Source organism: Coregonus lavaretus (genome assembly GCF_964263955.1).
Source record: "Coregonus lavaretus genome assembly, chromosome: 1".
In the NCBI taxonomy this organism is placed as follows: domain Eukaryota; kingdom Metazoa; phylum Chordata; class Actinopteri; order Salmoniformes; family Salmonidae; genus Coregonus; species Coregonus lavaretus.
The window spans coordinates 65572717-65591079 of record NC_139988.1 but is presented as its reverse complement, the minus strand read 5'-3'; the positions used below and the strand labels follow the sequence as shown (position 1 = coordinate 65591079).

Genomic DNA, 18363 nt, shown 5'->3' with positions numbered 1-18363 from the left:
CAGGACAGCAGAGTCACTGACCACCTTCCGGAGAAACTTGAAACCCTACCCCTTTAAGGAATACCTGGAATAGTATAAAAGTAATCCTTCTAATGTTTGGCTTTTATTATTTATTATATCTTATTATATTATTATTTTTCTCTATCTCTCTCTCTCTCTCTCTCTCTCTCTCTCTCTCTCTCTCTCTCTCTCTCTCTCTCTCTCTCTCTCTCTCTCTCTCTCTCTCTCTCTCTCTCTCTCTCTCTCTCTCTCTCTCTCTCTCTCTCTCTCTCTCTCTCTCTCTCTCTCTCTCTCTCTCTCTCTCTCTCGCTCAATCGCTCGCAGGGTGACCCTCTGTCTGCATTGTGCATTAGGACGTCTTATTGATGTTCTCTAAAGAGATGCTGATGATCCCAGACACAAGTCCTTTGAAGCTGGCCCAACATCAGTGGAGTAAACAAGTCTCCAATGCTGTCAGAACAGCTCAGTGTCTAAGCCACATTTATAACCAGGGGCGCAACTTTCACTGGGGACGGAGGGATATGTCCTCCCCACATTCTGAAATTGCATTTATCCCCCCCAGTTTTATCATTGGATACAAAACGAGGCAACGGTGTGCTTTAGGACCATGCGGACGCCTCAGAGCAGTCGGATAGGCTGTTTGGAGTGTTTATCTGCCTGGATAAAAAATAAATAAAAAATAATGTCCCCCCCACTTCTAAAACCAAAGTTGCGTCCCTGTTTATAACACACAGTCTAAGCTCTCCATATCTAGACCACCCTCCCCTTGAACACTCTCCTCTTGTTATATAACACTGGGACATTACAAACAACGTAGGGGGCACGGATGGATATCCACAGACCTTCTTGCACTGGCAATAGGAAATAGAGAGAGACAATAAAGGTTAGGGAGATGACATTTCATGATGACATTCTTTGCCAAGCTTTGATTGAATTTCAGATGAATTAGAGAACAAATTTAAGCATGACAGGCTGCTGATGTGCACAATGTCACAATTATATCCTTTTATAAAGCAAAACAGTGCAGTGAAACAGTCCATGCTTTTACAGTTCACTTTGCTGAACAAGAAAACAAGTTTGAGAACAGAGAGAAAGGAGGCCACCCCTGTAAATGAGAGGAAGAGGTGACACACAAAAGTGAAAACTAGGACAAGAGCAATGAATGTCTGGTGTCTGAAAAAAGAGGAGAGAACGAGAGAGAGAGAGAGAGAGAGATGGAGGAAGGAAGGAAGGATACAGAGCAACTTCTCTGGAGAGAGCGAAAGAGCGAGAGAGAGAGGGAGGAGAGAGAGAGGGGAGAGCAGACAAATGGTGGCATTGCTCTATTTGTTCATGGCTCAAGCCCCCCTGGACTTATTTGACCCACACCGCTCCCTGTTGTCAGCCCACAGTACTTGACCTTCAACATGATTTATGACAGCCTAGTTCTCACTCTCCGCCTCACTGCTTCTTGCCCAATTCCCAGAGAGTGTGAGAAGTCTTGAACCTCTCAAAAGGTGAGGTCATCTAACTGATGATACTGTATCAACTAACTGTCTTTTCAATACATGTTACTTTAACAGGAAAATACTGCAATAGAATACCCTGAGGTCACTGATATTGTTTCAAGACATAGGCAGAGGCAGACATATTCTTAGCACTGACATACACTCACCTGACAGTTTATTAGGTACACCAATCTAGTACAGTGTCGGATACCCCTTTGCCTCCAGAACAGCCTGAATTCTTTGGGGCATTCTACAAGGTGTCAGAAACGTTCCACAGGGATGTTGGTCCATGCTGACGCGATGGCATCACACAGTTGCTGCAGATTGGACGACAGTACATTAATGCTGCGAACAGCCCGTTACATCTCATCCGAAAGATGCTCTATTGGGTTGAAGTCTGGGGACTGAGCAGGCCACTCAAGTAAACTGAACTTCTTGTCATGGTCAAGGCATTGTTTTTTCACTCCTCAATTGTCCAGTGTTGGTGATCGCTGGAGCCGCTTCTTCTTGGTTTTAGCTGATAGGAGTGGAACTCAGGGTGGTCATCTGCTGCATTAGCCCATCCAAGACAAGAATCAAGGAGTTGTGCATTCCGAGATGCCGTTCTGCACTCCACTGTTGTACTGTGCCATTATTTGTCTGTTTGTGGCCCGCCAGTTAGCTTGCACGATTCTTGCCATTCTCCTTCGACCTCTCTCATCAACAAACTGTTTTTGCCCACAGGACTGCAGCTGACTGGATGTTTTCTGTTTGTCGCACCATTCTCGGTAAACCCTAGACCAGGGCTGCCCAACCCTCTTCCTGGAGATCTACTGTCCTGTAGGTTTTCAGTCCAACCCTAATTTAGCATGTCTGATTCAGCTAGTTAAGGTCTTGTTGAGCAGCTAATAAGTAGAATCAGGTGTGTTAAATTAGGGTTGGACTGAAAACCCACAGGACGGTAGATCTCCAGGAAGAGGGTTGGGCAGCCCTGCCCTACACACTGTCGTGCGTGAAAAGCCCAGGAGGGCGGACGTTTCTGAGATACTGGATCCGGCGCGCCTGGCACAGACGATCACACCACGCTCGAAGTTACTTAGGTCACTTGTTTTTCCCATTCTAACGTTCAATCGAACAGTAACTGAATGCCTCGATGCCTGTCTGCCTGCTTTATATAGCAAGCCATGGCCAGTTGATTCACTGTCTGTAGGAGCGATCCATTTTGGTGAACGGGGTGGTGTACCTCATAAACTGTTGTTACAGAGGCTGAAGCTCCTTTTTCTTTCCTCTTCCGTGGGCTGATCCTGTCCTGATTATGTGTGTAACCAGCTTATCTTTCACACCCTGTAGGCCTAGAATGTCTTAGTTATGGAGCAGTGGGTCTTGAGTGGAACAAATGCCCAGCCTGAGGGGGATATGGCGATGACGAGTTCCCAACCGTTCAACTCCTCTACTCATCAACCTTTCTGATCCGTGATTTCTGATCATGCTCTCAACGGATTAGTGGGGGACTATGCGCTAAGGTTGATAAGGTTATCCCTGTTATTCCAATCCCATTCCACCAATCCAATCTATTCAGGTTGACAAATATGCCTGCATGCCTGCCTGTTGTTAAACATGGCCAGGGAACCACCAACCAGTAAATTAATTGAAAGTACTTGAGGCCATAAACTACTGAATTATGCAACAGTCATTGGTGTAGTAAGTAAAAGGCATATTGGGAACAAAGCCCTGGCGCTAGGACCCAGCGCACGTGAGAGCGCGCTTCTGCTGCCAGAAGGTGGAGTGTTGGAGACGACTAGACGGGAGGGAACAATGAAAGAGCTGGCTGGTAGTGCTAAGCAGCAGAGAGATTGGGAAGAGTTGTGAAACGGAGAGTGAAAAGCAACAATACCACCCTGATTTAAAGAGGACAAATGGAGATACTGTGAATAGGTGCAGAAAGTATGCTGCAAATGAATGGATTTGGTGCGGTGTGGTGTTGAATTGGGTCATGCAGACCCCAAGAAGAGCGAAAGATAAACACACACCCGCCTCCAGTTGCCTCGCAGGTTGAGGGTGCATGTGCGCTTTCGATAGAGGAACGGGCAATCTTACCGTTCATCATCAAACAATAGAAGATAACGGAGTCAATTCTCCAGTGGCACGGAAGAACCGAACATACAAGAGCACCTTTACGCACGGAAAGAAATGGAGAATTACTACCAACACAGACGAGAACACAAGACACAAAGACGGACCTGAAGTCAGTTCACACTGTAGGCTATTAATTTTTCAGAAAAAGAGAACCCTGCAGAATTGAAACTAAAAGCATAACTGCCGTTTAAAAATAATAATTTAATATATGGACTCATTCGTTGATGTTGAAATATGATTAATTTAATTTAAATTAGAATAGGTTAAAAAACAGGAGATCTCGTCGGTTTATTGCCACCAAACCCCGGTGAATCAACTGGTCAGTTGAAGAGCGCAGGTGCTCCTCGCGCTGCACAAATGCAGGACCATGGAGGAGAGAGCAGGTGAGTTAAGTTACAACCTCTGATCCGGACTTCATTATTACACACACACAGCTCGTGTGAAAGTTACTCCATTAGCATATGCATACATCTTGTGAAATATGATGCAATGGCAACTTGATTCATAAACGCAATGAACCGTTATTTATTGGTCAGTCTGTGTTTGTTTGTTTCTATGTATTGTGCTTTAGGCTATGTGCATCATTTTTAGTGTAGCCTCTAAAGATTTTCAGTTGACTTTATTTATTTGCAAATTGATTGTGGACTATTCATTCCACAAATTGTGATCATTATTTCCTATAGACTTTAGGAACCATATTCACTAGGCTTTCAGTATTCACCTATGCCATATGTTTTCTTTGAGGAAAAGGTGACATCTTCAAAATTGTCTCTTCTGAACAAAACACACTGAGGCAACATCATTATCCTTTTCAACTCAACAAAAGTATTTATCTATAAAAGTACCCATTCGCTTTTTTTGGGGGGACAATAAGAAGATTTGATGAGAACAGACAGACCTTCAAGGTAGACTGGCTATTCAGTATATTCTCCAGGTGAACTTGAATGTGTGTTTCTCTCTAGGTGAATGTGATTGAGTTTTCCTCCACACATTTCCATAGTGCCGGTACATTTAAATCAGGCAGGATTTCCTTTCCCGGGCAGCACTTTGCATTTGTTATTTAGCACCATTATGCACAAATAGAGTAACAAAATGGGCACTTGGAGGCACCATAAAGCAAGTGTACACTCTGGTCAGTGGCGTTAATATCTCACTGATAATGGCCTGTATAATACATTTAAATGAGTGTCTGACTTTATTGAACAAAAAACAATAAAAGCAGCAAGCCTTCTGGGGTGTAATGGACTCTAAATGAAACATGATGACGGTGAAGAGTTGGACATTAATTTTATTCACCCTTTATTGCTTGATGACAAAGCAGTACTTCCTTGACCTTGAACGGCAATCACAGGACCATATTTTGTGTTCACGAACAGCTTTGTAAAGTCTTCATTAACAACTTCGTAAAGCCAGTATGCTACTGTACTGTATGAATAAATCACAGTACACTTTCACTCTATATACTGGAAAATAGTTAAATCCCATACTGTATAATTCATGGTAGCCTATCATACACTCTAGCATACCATAAATATAATAGAACATACTGTACTGTCAACAGCATGCACACCACTCTGCCCTGTTTGGCAATTGACACACCGTGCACTGAGCAGTACACCTACGGTATAGCCTATGTCCTGTGTAGCGTGTAGACAGGGCAGGTTGGACACGAGAGACCTGGTAAAGTGTTGTGCTTAACTGCATGTATAGGCAGGATGTTAGATCAGCCCCAGCATCATCTACAGCGGCTGCATTCCATTCGGAGTCATTGAGGAAAGGGGAAGGAACGAGTGAAAGGACTGGACTTGATTGGATTGCAACCCATCTGGTTCAGCGACCTCAGCAGCCTCAGCAATCAATCCAGCCTGATGTCACCACAGGGTTGGCGTTTGGCAGTAGAATCCCCCCCATCGTCATGGTAATACATCAAGGTCTGATTCTCTGGTTACAGTGGTCCCCTCCAGCCAATAGCCAAGTTACTCTTTAGATCCTCCTCATCATAATACAGCAAAACTGTGTCTCTCTCCCAGCCTGTAGGAGACTCTTCTAGACTCTAGTCTACTCCAGTTGTTGTCAGTACAGCTGTGGAGTCACGGTTTCCCATCCATTTCATATCAAAGAGATTCATTATCCTCCTTGCCTCGGCGAAGGATGCTGTGTTTCGCTCCCATTTCATGTCCTCAATCCTATAGTGTCAGTCATGACATTAAACATTCCTACACTGTAGTGTACATGCAGGGTGAGGGGGTTCGAATCTATAATATGTTTTCCTATTGGCTGGTTGGCTGGCTGAGTGCAGCTATTTGACTGTTGAGTGGTTTTGTGTGGCTCTACTGTCTTGATAATTGCTTTTGTATGATGTAGACTAGTATTTCCATGTGGAATGGTGCACTGTAACTCTACATCCGTATAGTTCAACCAGTTGTAGTTAGCAGTAGCACGCCGTCTAGTTTCTTTGAATCTAGCTGCTCTTCTCACAATAGAGCAATAATAGATGGACAGTTGACTGCTCTCTGGGTGTTTACCCTCGGGTAGGGTTAGCGCTCTGTGCTGCTGTCCGTTTAGTCCGGTCCCTCTCAGCGTGGTGGCGAGGTGATGCCTGACCGTGCCTGACCGTCCCTGACCGTCCCTGACAGCTCTCAGCAGCAGCAGCAGCAGGTGTTGAGGCGGGCATGAGAGCGAGAGAGAGAGGGAGGCAAGTGGCGCCCGCATGGCCCACCGGCTCAGTGGGGGGTGGAGGACAGAGAAGAGAGAGCCGGATCAGCAGACTGAAGGTGATTTGTCAAAATGAGTGGCTGTGGCCCTGGCTGCTGGTCTGTCCAATCACCAGCCAGCAGGAAGTCTCCAAGGTTACGTGCCTGTGTGAGGAGAACTGAGAATTGCTACTGTAGCTAGCTCTCCTCGTACCTGGCTCTACTGGCACTCGTGCTGTTAAGGTAGATGATTCAGTTATTTACTACTGAGTGGTGTACCGTGGAGCTAGATGACACTCACTCACGACAGAGCGTGTATTGAGGTTATATTGAATAAAGTGTTTTGTTGTTCCTCTCAAGCATGTCCTCTGTGTTCACAAACTGTGATATAGTGTGTGTGTGTGTGTGTGTGTGTGTGTGTGTGTGTGTGTGTGGACGTGTTTAACTATTTTTGTGGGGACCAGAAGTCCCCACAAGAATAGTAAACAAACAAACATTTGACCAGCTGGGGACATTTTGTTGGTCCCCACAAGGTCAAATGCTATTTCTAGGGGGTTTAGGGTTAAGGTCAGAAGTAGTGTTAGGGTTAGAATTAGGGTTAGGGTTAGGAGCTAGGGTTAGTTGTAGTGTTAGGGTCAAGGTTAGGTTCTTGGGTTAGGGTTAGGGTTAGGTTTAGGGTTAGGGAAAATAGGATTTTGAATGGACTGAATTGTGTGTCCCCACAAGGTTAGCTGTACAAGACTCTGTGTGTGTGTCAGTGGAGGCTCCTCATAGAAGTAAGGGGAGGACCATCCTACTCAGTAAATATCATTTTTTTTATTTTTATGAAACTATACTAAACATATTCACGTCACCAAATAACTGGTTAAAACACACACTGTTTTTTGCAATAAAGGTATACAGTAGCCTCAACAGCACCCTCTAGGGTAGCACCATGGTGTAGCCGGAGGACAGCTATTTTCCGTCCTCCTCTGGGTACATTGACTTCAATGCAAAACTTAAGAGGCTCATGGTTCTCACCCCCTTCCATAGACTTACACAGTAATTAAGACGACTTCCAGAGGATGTCCTCCAACTTATCAGAGCGCTTGTAGCATGAACTGAAAGGTTGTCCATCCAATCAAAGATTCAGAGAATGACTCTATTACTGAAAGCACAAATTAATTTATCTTCCAAAATTAAGGAGAAGCAGCAGAGTGAGCTAGCTATATTTCGTTGTGTTGTGCAATGAAATCCACAAACAAAGGGAAAAGCTGACAGGAGGAGAGCGTGTAGATGCAAGGAAGTATTATACAACGAGCAAAGTGATGATGCTGTATGTGGCTGCTATGAAAGTGAAATGTGGGTGAGGGTGATCAGGGGTGTATTCATTCTGTCGATTCGGTTGCAAAACGTTTCTTAAACAGAAGCAAACGGAACAAAACGTTGATGGACTGACCTGATTTTGTCCAATAGAAACTCTAGTTTTAGTTGCAAAACAGAATGCAACTATTTTGACTAATGATTACACCTCAGATCAGCTAGATGCAGGCAAGAGTGTGCAAAACGGTATTGAATGTGTCACTGTCTGTCACCTTGATTACTCCAATTTGTCTCTCGACCTGTGCACCTATGGCAAATTTGAGTAGCCTAAACCTATCAAGGTCATATTAATGACAGTCACCCAATATGCTGTAATAGAAAACGGCACCGACCACCGTGTGTGTGTGTGTGTGTGAGAGGGAGAGATTATGCATTTTCAGCTGAGACAAAAGGTAGAGTCCATTAGGGCCTGGGAGAGAGAAGTGAGTCAGACTATGAAATCTAATTAGTCTCCTGTTTACATTTCTCAAGAATAGTGAAGGTGGACTTAAGAAGCTATGAAGAGTGCGACCTCTCCATATTGATTTGCTGTGTCAGACACCCACTCCCCCACTCAGAATGGAATGTAAAGAACGGCCATGGTTTTTGACCCATCTAACAGGGTGACATTTTTGGTTGATTTCACATTGAATTCACGTTAGTTGACAACTCAACCAAATGTAATTCAAAACTAGACATTGAACTGACATCCGTGCCCAGTGGGTGGTCTGCATGGGGAGGGGAAAACGGAAAACTAGTTGGTATTGTCAGAGAGGTTTGAAACTCTATTTTTCATTGTTCTATTCACTAATTTACCTCCTGGTGATGTCACTAAAACTCCATCCCACCAAAACAGGCTAACATTTCAGGCTTTTCAAACAGTTCTTACACTTAGATGGCATCATCAATTTTCACCATTTCACAGTATTATTCCAACCTCAGTGTGGAGATATATACAGTTGAAGTCAGAAGTTTACATGCACCTTAGCCAAATACATTTAAACTCAGTTTTTCACAATTCCTGACATTTAATCCTAGTAAAAATTCCCTGTCTTAGGTCAGTTAGGATCACCACTTTATTTTAAGAATGTGAAATGTCAGAATAATAGTAGAGAGAATGATTTATTTCAGCTTATATTTCTTTCATCACATTCCCAGTGGGTCAGAAATTTACATACACTCAATTAGTATTTGGTAGCATTGCCTTTAAATTGTTTAACTTGGGTCAAACGTTTCGGGTAGCCTTCCACAAGCTTCCCACAATAAGTTGGGTGAATTTTGGCCCATTCCTCCTGACAGAGCTGGTGTAACTGAGTTAGGTTTGTAGGCCTCCTTTCTCGCACACGCTTTTTCAGTTCTGCCCACAAATCCTCTATAGGATTGAGGTCAGGGCTTTGTGATGGCCACTCCAATACGTTGACTTTGTTGTCCTTAAGCCATTTTGCAACAACTTTGGAAGTATGCTTGGGGTTATTGTCCATTTGGAAGACCCATTTGTGACCAAGCTTTAACTTCCTGACTGATTTCTTGAGATGTTGCTTCAATATATCCACATAATTTTCCTTCCTCATGATGCCATCTATTTTGTGAAGTGCACCAGTCCCTCCTGCAGCAAAGCACCCCCATAGCATGATGCTACCACCCACCTGCTTCACGGTTGGGATGGTGTTCTTCGGCTTGCAAGCACCCCCTTTTTCCTCCAAACATAACGATGGTCATTATGGCCAATCAGCTCTATTTCTGTTTCATCAGACCAGAGGACATTTCTCCAAAAAGTACTATCTTTGTCCCCATGTGCAGTTGCAAACCGTAGTCTGGCTTTTTTATGGCGGTTTTGGAGCAGTGGCTTCTTCCTTGCTGAGCGGCCTTTCAGGTTATGTCGATATAGGACTCGTTTTACTGTGGATATAGATACTTTTGTACCTGTTTCCTCCAGCATCTTCACAAGGTCCTTTGCTGTTGTTCTGGGATTGATTTGCACTTTTCGCACCAAAGTATGTTCATCTCTAGGAGACAGAACGCATCTCCTTCCTGAGCGGTATGATGGCTGCGTGGTCCCATGGTGTTCATACTTGCGTACTATTGTTTGTACAGATGAACGTGGTACCTTCAGGCGTTTGGAAATTGCTCCCAATGATGAACCAGACTTGTGGAGGTCTACAATTTTTTTCTGAGGTCTTGGCTGATTTCTTTTGATTTTCCCATGATGTCAAGCAAAGAGGCACTGAGTTTGAAGGTAGGCCTTGAAATACATCCACAGGTACACCTCCAATTGACTCAAATGATGTCAATTAGCCTATCAGAAGCTTCTAAAGCCATGACATCATTTTCTGGAATTTTACAAGCTGTTTAAAGGCACAGTCAACTTAGTGTATGTAAACTTCTGACCCACTGGAATTGTGATACAGTGAATTATAAGAGAAATAATCTGTCTGTAAACAATTGTTGGAAAAATGACTTGTGTCATGCACAAAGTAGATGTCCTATCCGACTTGCCATAACTATCATTTGTTAACAAGAAATTTGTGGAGTGGTTGAAAAACAAGTTTTATTGTCTCCAACATAAGTGTATGTAAATTTCCGACTTCAACTGTATAACACAGGAAAATCATGTATTTGACTGCACTGGGCCTTTAATTTCACACCAATATGAAAGACAAAATAGCCGAATTATTGATGTGTTCTCATGTCGAGATGAATAGACACTCAAACACGAGGCGAATATTGTACAGATAGAACATTACCATGAATATGGGAAAAGGATGAGATGAGGCACGAGGGATCAATTATAGATTCAAGACCAAACAATCTTTACACAAAACAACGCTAAGTTTAGTAAAGAACAAAGGAATGAATTAAAAATTGATTAAATAGATACTTTTTTCTCACCCATCTACAGACAATACCCCATAATGACAAACTGAAAACACGTTTTCAGAAATGTTTGCAAAAAAAACGGAAGTATCTTATTTACATAAGGATTCAGACCCTTTGCTATGACACTCCAAATTGAGCTCCAGTGCATCCAATTTCCTTTGATCATGCTTGAGATGTCACTACAACTTGATTGGAGTCCATTTGTGGCCAATTCAATTGTTTGGACACGACCTGTCAATATAAGGTCCCACAGTTGACAGTGCATGTCAGAGCAGAAAATATACCCCCATGAAGTCCAAGGAACTGTCCGTAGATCTCCAAGATAGAATTGTGATGAGGCATATATCTGGGGAAGGGTATTAAACAATTTCTAGAGTGTTGAACGTTTCCAAGAGCACAATGGTCTGCATCAAATGGAAATACAAAACATATGGAACTACCCATACTCTGCCTAGAGCTGACCATCCACCCAAACTGAGCAACCGGGCAAGAAGGACCTTGGTCAGAGAGTTGACCAAGAACCCAATGATCACTCTGACAGAACTACAGAGTTCCTTGGCTGAGGTGGGAGAACCTGCCAGGACAACAGTCTCTACAGCACTTCACCAATCTGGGCTTTATGGGAGAGTGGCCAGACGGAAGCCACTCCTGAGAAAAAGGCAAATGACAGCACGCCTGGAGTTTACAAAAAGGCACGTGAAAGACAAAAGATTCTGTGGTCTGATGAGACAATTGAACTCTTTGGCCTGAATGCAAAGCGCTATGTCTGGAGAAAACCAGGCACAGCTCATCACCTGTCTAACACCATCCCTACCGTGAAGCATGGTGGTGGCAGCATCATGCTATTGGGAGGCTTTTCAGCGGCAGGGACTGGGAGACTGGTAAGGATAGAGGGAACAATGAATGGAGCCAAATACAGGCAAATCCTTGAATAGAACCTGCTTCAGAGTGCAAACAACCTTAGACTGGGGCGAAGATTTATGTTCCAACAGGACAATGACCCCCAAGCATACAGCCAAGGCAACGCTGGAATGGCTTCAGAACAAGAATGTGACAGTCCTTGAGTGGCCCAGCCAAAGCCCAGACTTGAATCCAATGAAAATCTGTGGAAAGATTGCACCATCTAACTTAACAGAGCTTGAGAAAATCTGCAAGGAAGAATGGGGAAAATCACCAAATCCAGATGCGCAGAGCTGATACAGACCTACCCAAGACGACTCAAAGCTGTAATTGCTGCCAAAAGTGCTTCTACAAAGTATTGACTCAGGGGTGTGAAATGTAAATTAGATTTCTGGATTTCATTTTCAATAAACTTGCAAAAATGTCTTTAAACATGTTTTCACTTTGTCATTATGGGGTATTGAGTGTAGATGGTTGAGGGGGAAAAAGTCAATTTGTGGAATAAGTAAAGGGGGTATTAAAACGTTCTGCCCTCTACATGAGATGGTGACACAAACTGAGAAAAAATAAATAAACATTTTGGCATCGCAGGGTTCATCTCTATTCTCATCACAAGCCAAGAGTTTGTTCAGTAAAGGTCGTCTGGCTATTTCACTAGCCATCTCGTGTCTGGGCATATGGAGGTCCAGGCTGTTACTGTAGACCATTTTTAATATATAATAATACCGTTTTTGCAATTTAGCAGAAATGTGTGTGTGTGTGTGGTTCATGTAGGTTCTTCTGTCTGTTAGTGTGGACTATTCAGGACATTAAATGGTATGTTTTTGTCTGTTAGTGCATTCTGGACTTTTAAAGGGGATGTCTTATCTGTTAGGGTTAGCGAAGTAGACGACCTCTGCGCTGATGGCTGCTAGAGGTCATCTTTCAGTTCACAGCACATGAAACATTGCAGAAAATACCTAATTGCTGCATGTGGTGATCTCTAGAGTCTAGAGCAATGAAGGTTCAGAGGTGCTAAGAATGACATGAATTGGGAATGAGAAACTGGAATAGATCTCTCACTGCAATCCGCTCACCCATTTTAATGGCAGCCATACTGTGTTATCTAACTAACATCAAATCAAATCAAATGCTATTTGTCACATGCGCGGAATACAACAGGTGTAGACCTTTCCGTGAAATGCTTACTTACAAGCCCTTAACCAATGCAAATGCAGTTCTAGAAATAGAGCTAAGAAAATATTTACTAAATACATTTAAAGTAAAAAATAAAATAACAATAACGAGGCTATATACAGGGGGTAGTGGTACCGAGTCAATGTGCTGGGGTACAGGTTAGTCGAGGTAATTTGTACATGTAGGTAGGGATAAAGTGACTATGCATAGATAATAACATACCTTTATTTAAGTGTTTTGATCCAAGTAGTGAAATGTGTGTATGGATCATTTGAGTGTGCAGACTCTTCAGTTATTTTAATGATATACACTGGCTCAATAAACCAAGGGACATGAGGATCTCACACCAGTGAAATCCCTATATATCCATGCTGCCTCTCTTTTCTAGCTGCTGAAGACAGCGTGGGATCAGAGAGCAGTATGGGAGCACAGTGTGGCATGTGGCCTTAGCTGAACAGTCGTGAGGAAAGAGACCCGGTGGAGACGCTCTGCCTCCCTCATGCAGCGCCGCAGCTGCTCTCTGGGAGAGAGAGAAACACAATGACCCTTTGATAGTGTCACTGCCGGACTGTGTGTACGGGGGCACAGACACACATAGACACTCACACACAAACCAATACATGCAAACTGAGCTCAGTCACACACTTATACACAAACATTCACAACAAATTCAGTACACACGTTCATCCAAACCCAGAGTCACACATAAACCTCCATCAACACACCCACAAAGCACTTTGCAGGTACCAATTTCCCGGTTCCCATTTAGAACATTAGACTGCAGCTGATGCATCTCTCTTCCTCTCATCACATTCTGGGTCTCTTAATCATGCTCTGCAAAGGAAATGAGGTGGCAGCGTCTTGGGTTCGGGGGTGTTTTTTTCTTAGTGGAGGCTGAGTAATGCGATTAGACTTGATGCCGGAGCGTTGCATGTCCCTCCGTGGAGCCCTAGGTGGCTGCAGCTAGCAAGCTAGAGCTGAAGGAGTGCCAGTAAACAAACATTCATTATGACTGATGGATCAGGAGCAGGATCGGGGATCCGGTCTAGTCAATCTGTTTCTAACTTTCAAAGGTTATTTGGTCAATTGAACCAAACCTGTTCAAAGCTGTTTTTTGATAACAGCAAATGAGCAACATAGATATACGCTGCATAGACAATGTACTGTACAGTTTTCACTCCTAGGCAGAAGACACGCTGTGACTTACAGGATGTCTATATCTCTCTGGGCTCTAATCTTCACTGAATAAATTAGTATTTGTGTTCTAATGGAAGATACTTAGCAAGGCACACTGTTATAATTTGGCCTTGTTTAGTCCCAGCGTGTGAAGATCTTAGAAACGAAGGTGGCTCCAAATAGCTGCATCCTATTTCAGTTTCCTCCCTCTAATTCATCTTACAATATTTATTACTTTCTTCTCACAAGATATAGCTGAGTGATCTCATTTGGACGAGAGGAAGAACAGAACAAAAAAGCTGGGCTGTGGAGGGAGGGAGGGAGGGAGGGAGAGGAGAAAGAGCCTTCAGTGAACTTGTGTGTGTGTGTGTGTGTGTCTGTGTGAGAGAGCGAGAGTGCTCGCTTTCCAATGGTCCATCTCTGTGAGAAATATACACTGTTGGGGTTTGTGTGTGTTGATATCCATGCACAATAGATTATCTCTGTGTGAGATCAGCCTTGCCTTATCAATAACCCTATCTGTGTGTACAGTACAAGTAAACACACAGCACATAAAAACAGTCACACACAATGACAATGGTAGAGATTTATATGTTTGTTAGTTTTTTAGGTCAGCTAGCATTCCGAATAAGCGCATCTATTGTGTCATAGAGTGTAATGAAGTGTTGCTGCCCTATACGACCACCATGTCCTCCAATGGTCAGTCTGTCCTATGGCAAAGTCCTACCAAACATCTCAACAACAACGTTTTCAGGGTTCAGCAAATTGAGTCGACAACCAGCATTCCAACAGCTAGCCCAGAGCCACTACAAGCCAAATATATTTACTGGGCACAACTAATCCCTTTTTCTCCCTTCACGCTATCGATTGTACGGCAATGCATTTCTATTGGTAGAGGCACTTTGAATATAATCTTGATTATATTATTATTATTATTATATTATATCCACCACGGCCTTTACCATTTCTGTGTCAGCTGTGTCCATCCCTACATCCACCTGCCCAGCTCCATTCTTGTGTACTGTAAAGGTCAATATTGTCTGCATGAGTTCCTAGAAGTTCAGCGACCCTTAGACCCAGTCTAAGACCCATGTCTAACTGCCCAGAGGGACTCTATGTCAAATATGTTTACCAGGCACCAGTGGAGGCTGATGGGAGGAGCTATAGGAGGACGGGCTCTTTGTAATGGCTGGAATGGAAGAAATGGAACAGTGTCAAACACATCCAACATATAGAAACCACATGTTTGATTCCGTTCCATTAATTCCATTCCAGCCGTTACACAGAGCCCATCTTCCTATAGCTCCTCCCACCAGCCTCCACTGCCAGGCACACAACCCAATCCCCTTCTGCTCCTCTTCCACTGCATTGATTGTATGCAAATGAAGATGTACTCGAACTGTCTATTATACACTGAGTGTACAAAACATTAGGAACACCTTCCTAATATTGAGCTGCACCCCCTTTTTTTCTCAGAACAACCTCAATTCGGACTCTACAATGTGTCTAAAGCATTCCAAAGGATGCTGGCCCAATGCTTCCTACAGTTGTATCAAGTTGGCTGTATGTCCTTTGGGTGGTGGACCTTTCTTGATACACACAGAAAACTGTTGAGCATGAAAAACCCAGCAGCGTTGCAGTTCTTGACAGACTCTAACAGCTGTGCCTGGCACCTACTACCATATCCCGTTCAAAGGCCCTTAAATCTTTTGTATTACTCATTCACCCTCTGAATGGAACACATACACAATCTGTCTCAAGGCTTAACATCCTTCTTTAAACTGTCTCCTACCCTTCATCTACACTGATTTTAAAGTGGATTTAACAGGTAACATCAATAAGGGATCATAGCTTTCACCTCAGTGTAGTCATTCATTTGCACATAGGCAAAAAAGCACACACACGCATACACACACACACACACACTGAGCGTCATTCTAAGTCAAGTTGTCACGTGTGTGTGGGATCGCCAATAAGCTTGCTGTATTTAGCATGAAACTCTCCTACTCTTTACTGCCTCAGACATGACTTAATGTTATGTTTGTGTGTGTTCTCTTCTGACCCCAGTCTGCCCCACAGCGTCAAGGCGAGCCTGTCTCTGTCTCCGTCGGGGCCGGGCCAGGTGGGCAGCGGCAGGGGCTCTCCCACCTCCAAGGTGGGGTACTGTGGTGGTGGAGGGGCGCCTGTGGAGGACATGCAGGCTCTGGCCATAACCTCCCTGTCGGCTGCAGATGTGGCCAAACACTACGAGCACATTCGCAAGCTGGGCAAGGGCACCTACGGCAAGGTGGACCTGGTGGCACACCGCACACAGGGTGAGTCAGAGGGCATGCATGGGTGTGGTGAAGGGACATTGTTGGGAGCAAAGGTTTCAATGGAGTTTACACAGTCATACTACAACAGGACCAGAGAGCCAGATGGTGCCATAGAATGTAGGCTAAATCAAAGGTTCAGTGAAACGGGCACTACAGTGACAGGGCGTTGTGAGGTCGATAGTGTAAGACTTCAGGGTGAAAGGGTTCTTTAAGTTGAGAGTTCATTAAAAGGTTACACGCCATTAAGGTGAAGAGAGCACTAGACTGGGTAAAAGTACAGTGGAAGCTTTCTAAGAAGCTCTGATTCCACAGCTGTGTGCTTAATCAACAGCTGAGGGTGTGTTTCAGAGCACAGAGGCAGCTGGTACAGAGAGGGGAGTGGAGGAGGTTTCACATACACAGAATCAGATAGCACAGGCATATTTAGTTCAGTTCACTTAATAAATGTCAGTGTAGTTTATATTTGCCTTGACACTAAGATATTGCTCTGATACTGTACAGTATGTTGATACAGTCTCTGTCTTCTGAAATGTTGCCAAACAACTTTTCCTACAGGACATTAAAGTATTCCTTCATTCATTCGGTTCTTCTCTGTGTGAACATATCAGGCACCAAAATGGCTCTGAAGTTTGTTACCAAGAGCAAGACGAAGCTGAAGAGCTTCCTGAGGGAGTACAGCCTGACGGGCACACTGAGCTGCAGCCCCTTCATCATCAAAGTCCTGGACGTACTCTTCGAGACAGAGGATAGCTACGTCTTCGGACAGGAGTACGCCCCCGCGGGAGACCTGTTCGACATCATTCCCCCCCAGGTACTGTACTGGATCATGCTTATCATCTGCCCACTATTTCACTGTTCTCCCACACCCTAGCCAATCAAGCGCAGTGTTTCAAAGCGATGTGTTTTTAACAAGCCCTTCTGGGATTGGAGCCTTGTTTAAGTCCCTACTCAAATTTGAGCTGCATACTCCTTTAGTATGTACTGTAAGGCTCTCGTTTCATTTCCGTGCTTTTCAGTGGAGGGCTACCTTTGACTCAAAGGTTCTTACTCTAGGTTGTTAAAGATGAGTGCAAATATAACGCTTAACAAAGCCTCTTTTGTCCCACTTTACTCCCTCTACACCTTTATTCTGTTTCTTTCTAATTTCATTTATTGCACTTGGTTTTCCTCCCCTCTACTGTACACTCTAAAACAAATCTGTTCACCCCTTTCTCTTTCTTCCCTCCTTCTTCCTTTCCTCTCCTCCTCCTTGTAGGTTGGTCTTCCGGAGGAGATGGTGAAGCGCTGTATGCAGCAGCTGGGTCTGGCTCTGGACTTCATGCACAGCAAGAACCTGGTGCACCGCGACGTCAAGCCCGAGAACGTGCTCCTCTTTGACCGTGAGTGCAGACGCATCAAACTGGCTGACTTCGGCATGACGCGGCGCGTGGGCTGTCGCGTGAAGCGCGTGAGCGGCACCATCCCATACACGGCGCCAGAGGTGTGCCGCGCCAGTCGTGCCGAAGGCTTCCTGGTGACCACCAGTCTAGACGTGTGGGCCTTCGGTGTGCTCGTCTTCTGCATGCTGACGGGTAACTTCCCTTGGGAGGCAGCGCTGCCTGCCGACGCCTTCTACGAGGAGTTCCGCCGCTGGCAGCGGGCGGGGTGCCCCACAGCGGCCTACCCGTCCCAGTGGCGCCGCTTCACCGATGACGCCCTACGCATGTTCCAGCGGCTGCTCGCCGCCGAGCCTGAGAAGCGCTGCGGCGTGAAGGACGTCTTCTGCTTTGTCAAGTACGAGCTGGTCAGCGAGCTCCGACGCCGCGCCTCCTGCCGGGCCAAGAGAGGCGAGAGGTCCAGTTCGTCTGGTGTATGCTCCGCAAGCTGTACCTCCACCTCCTCTTCGTCTTCCTCCTCGTCACGCTCCCACAGACACCCAGAGCCCTCCACCCCACCTGGGACGACCACATTACTGCGCCCAGCGCCCCTGAAGAGGAGTGTCCTCTCTGACCCCTATTCCCCTCAGGAGGAGTCTCCTGGCCAGCACCACTCTTCTCCGGGCCGGGAGAAGACCAAGAGCCAGATGGTGATGGCTACTGCCATAGAGATCTGTGTCTGAGAATGAGGGGACGAGCAGCAGTATCTGTGGCTGTTGCCACAGCGATAGGAAGCTGTGCAAAGTAATAGCGACTGCCATTGAGACTGGGGTGAAAGGTTGACCTATTACAATGCTGCCGAGAAGATCCCCAATTTCGAATTCCTGACTGTGCCACAGAAATTGCTATCATCACTCACAGCAGCGCA

General features: G+C 44.7%; 1 protein-coding gene across 1 annotated transcript; it reads left to right on the top strand.

The window, feature by feature from the left end:
- Nucleotides 1–3959: 3959 nt before the first annotated feature.
- Nucleotides 3960–18178, top strand: sbk1 (SH3 domain binding kinase 1; the record flags this gene model as incomplete). The annotated part of the gene is made up of 4 exons (XM_084157524.1): nt 3960–3985; nt 15833–16080; nt 16689–16891; nt 17336–18178. The coding sequence occupies 4 exons, from the start codon at nt 3960–3962 to the stop codon at nt 18176–18178; spliced, it is 1320 nt and encodes a 439-aa protein (XP_084013650.1).
- Between the last annotated feature and the right edge of the window lie 185 nt (nt 18179–18363).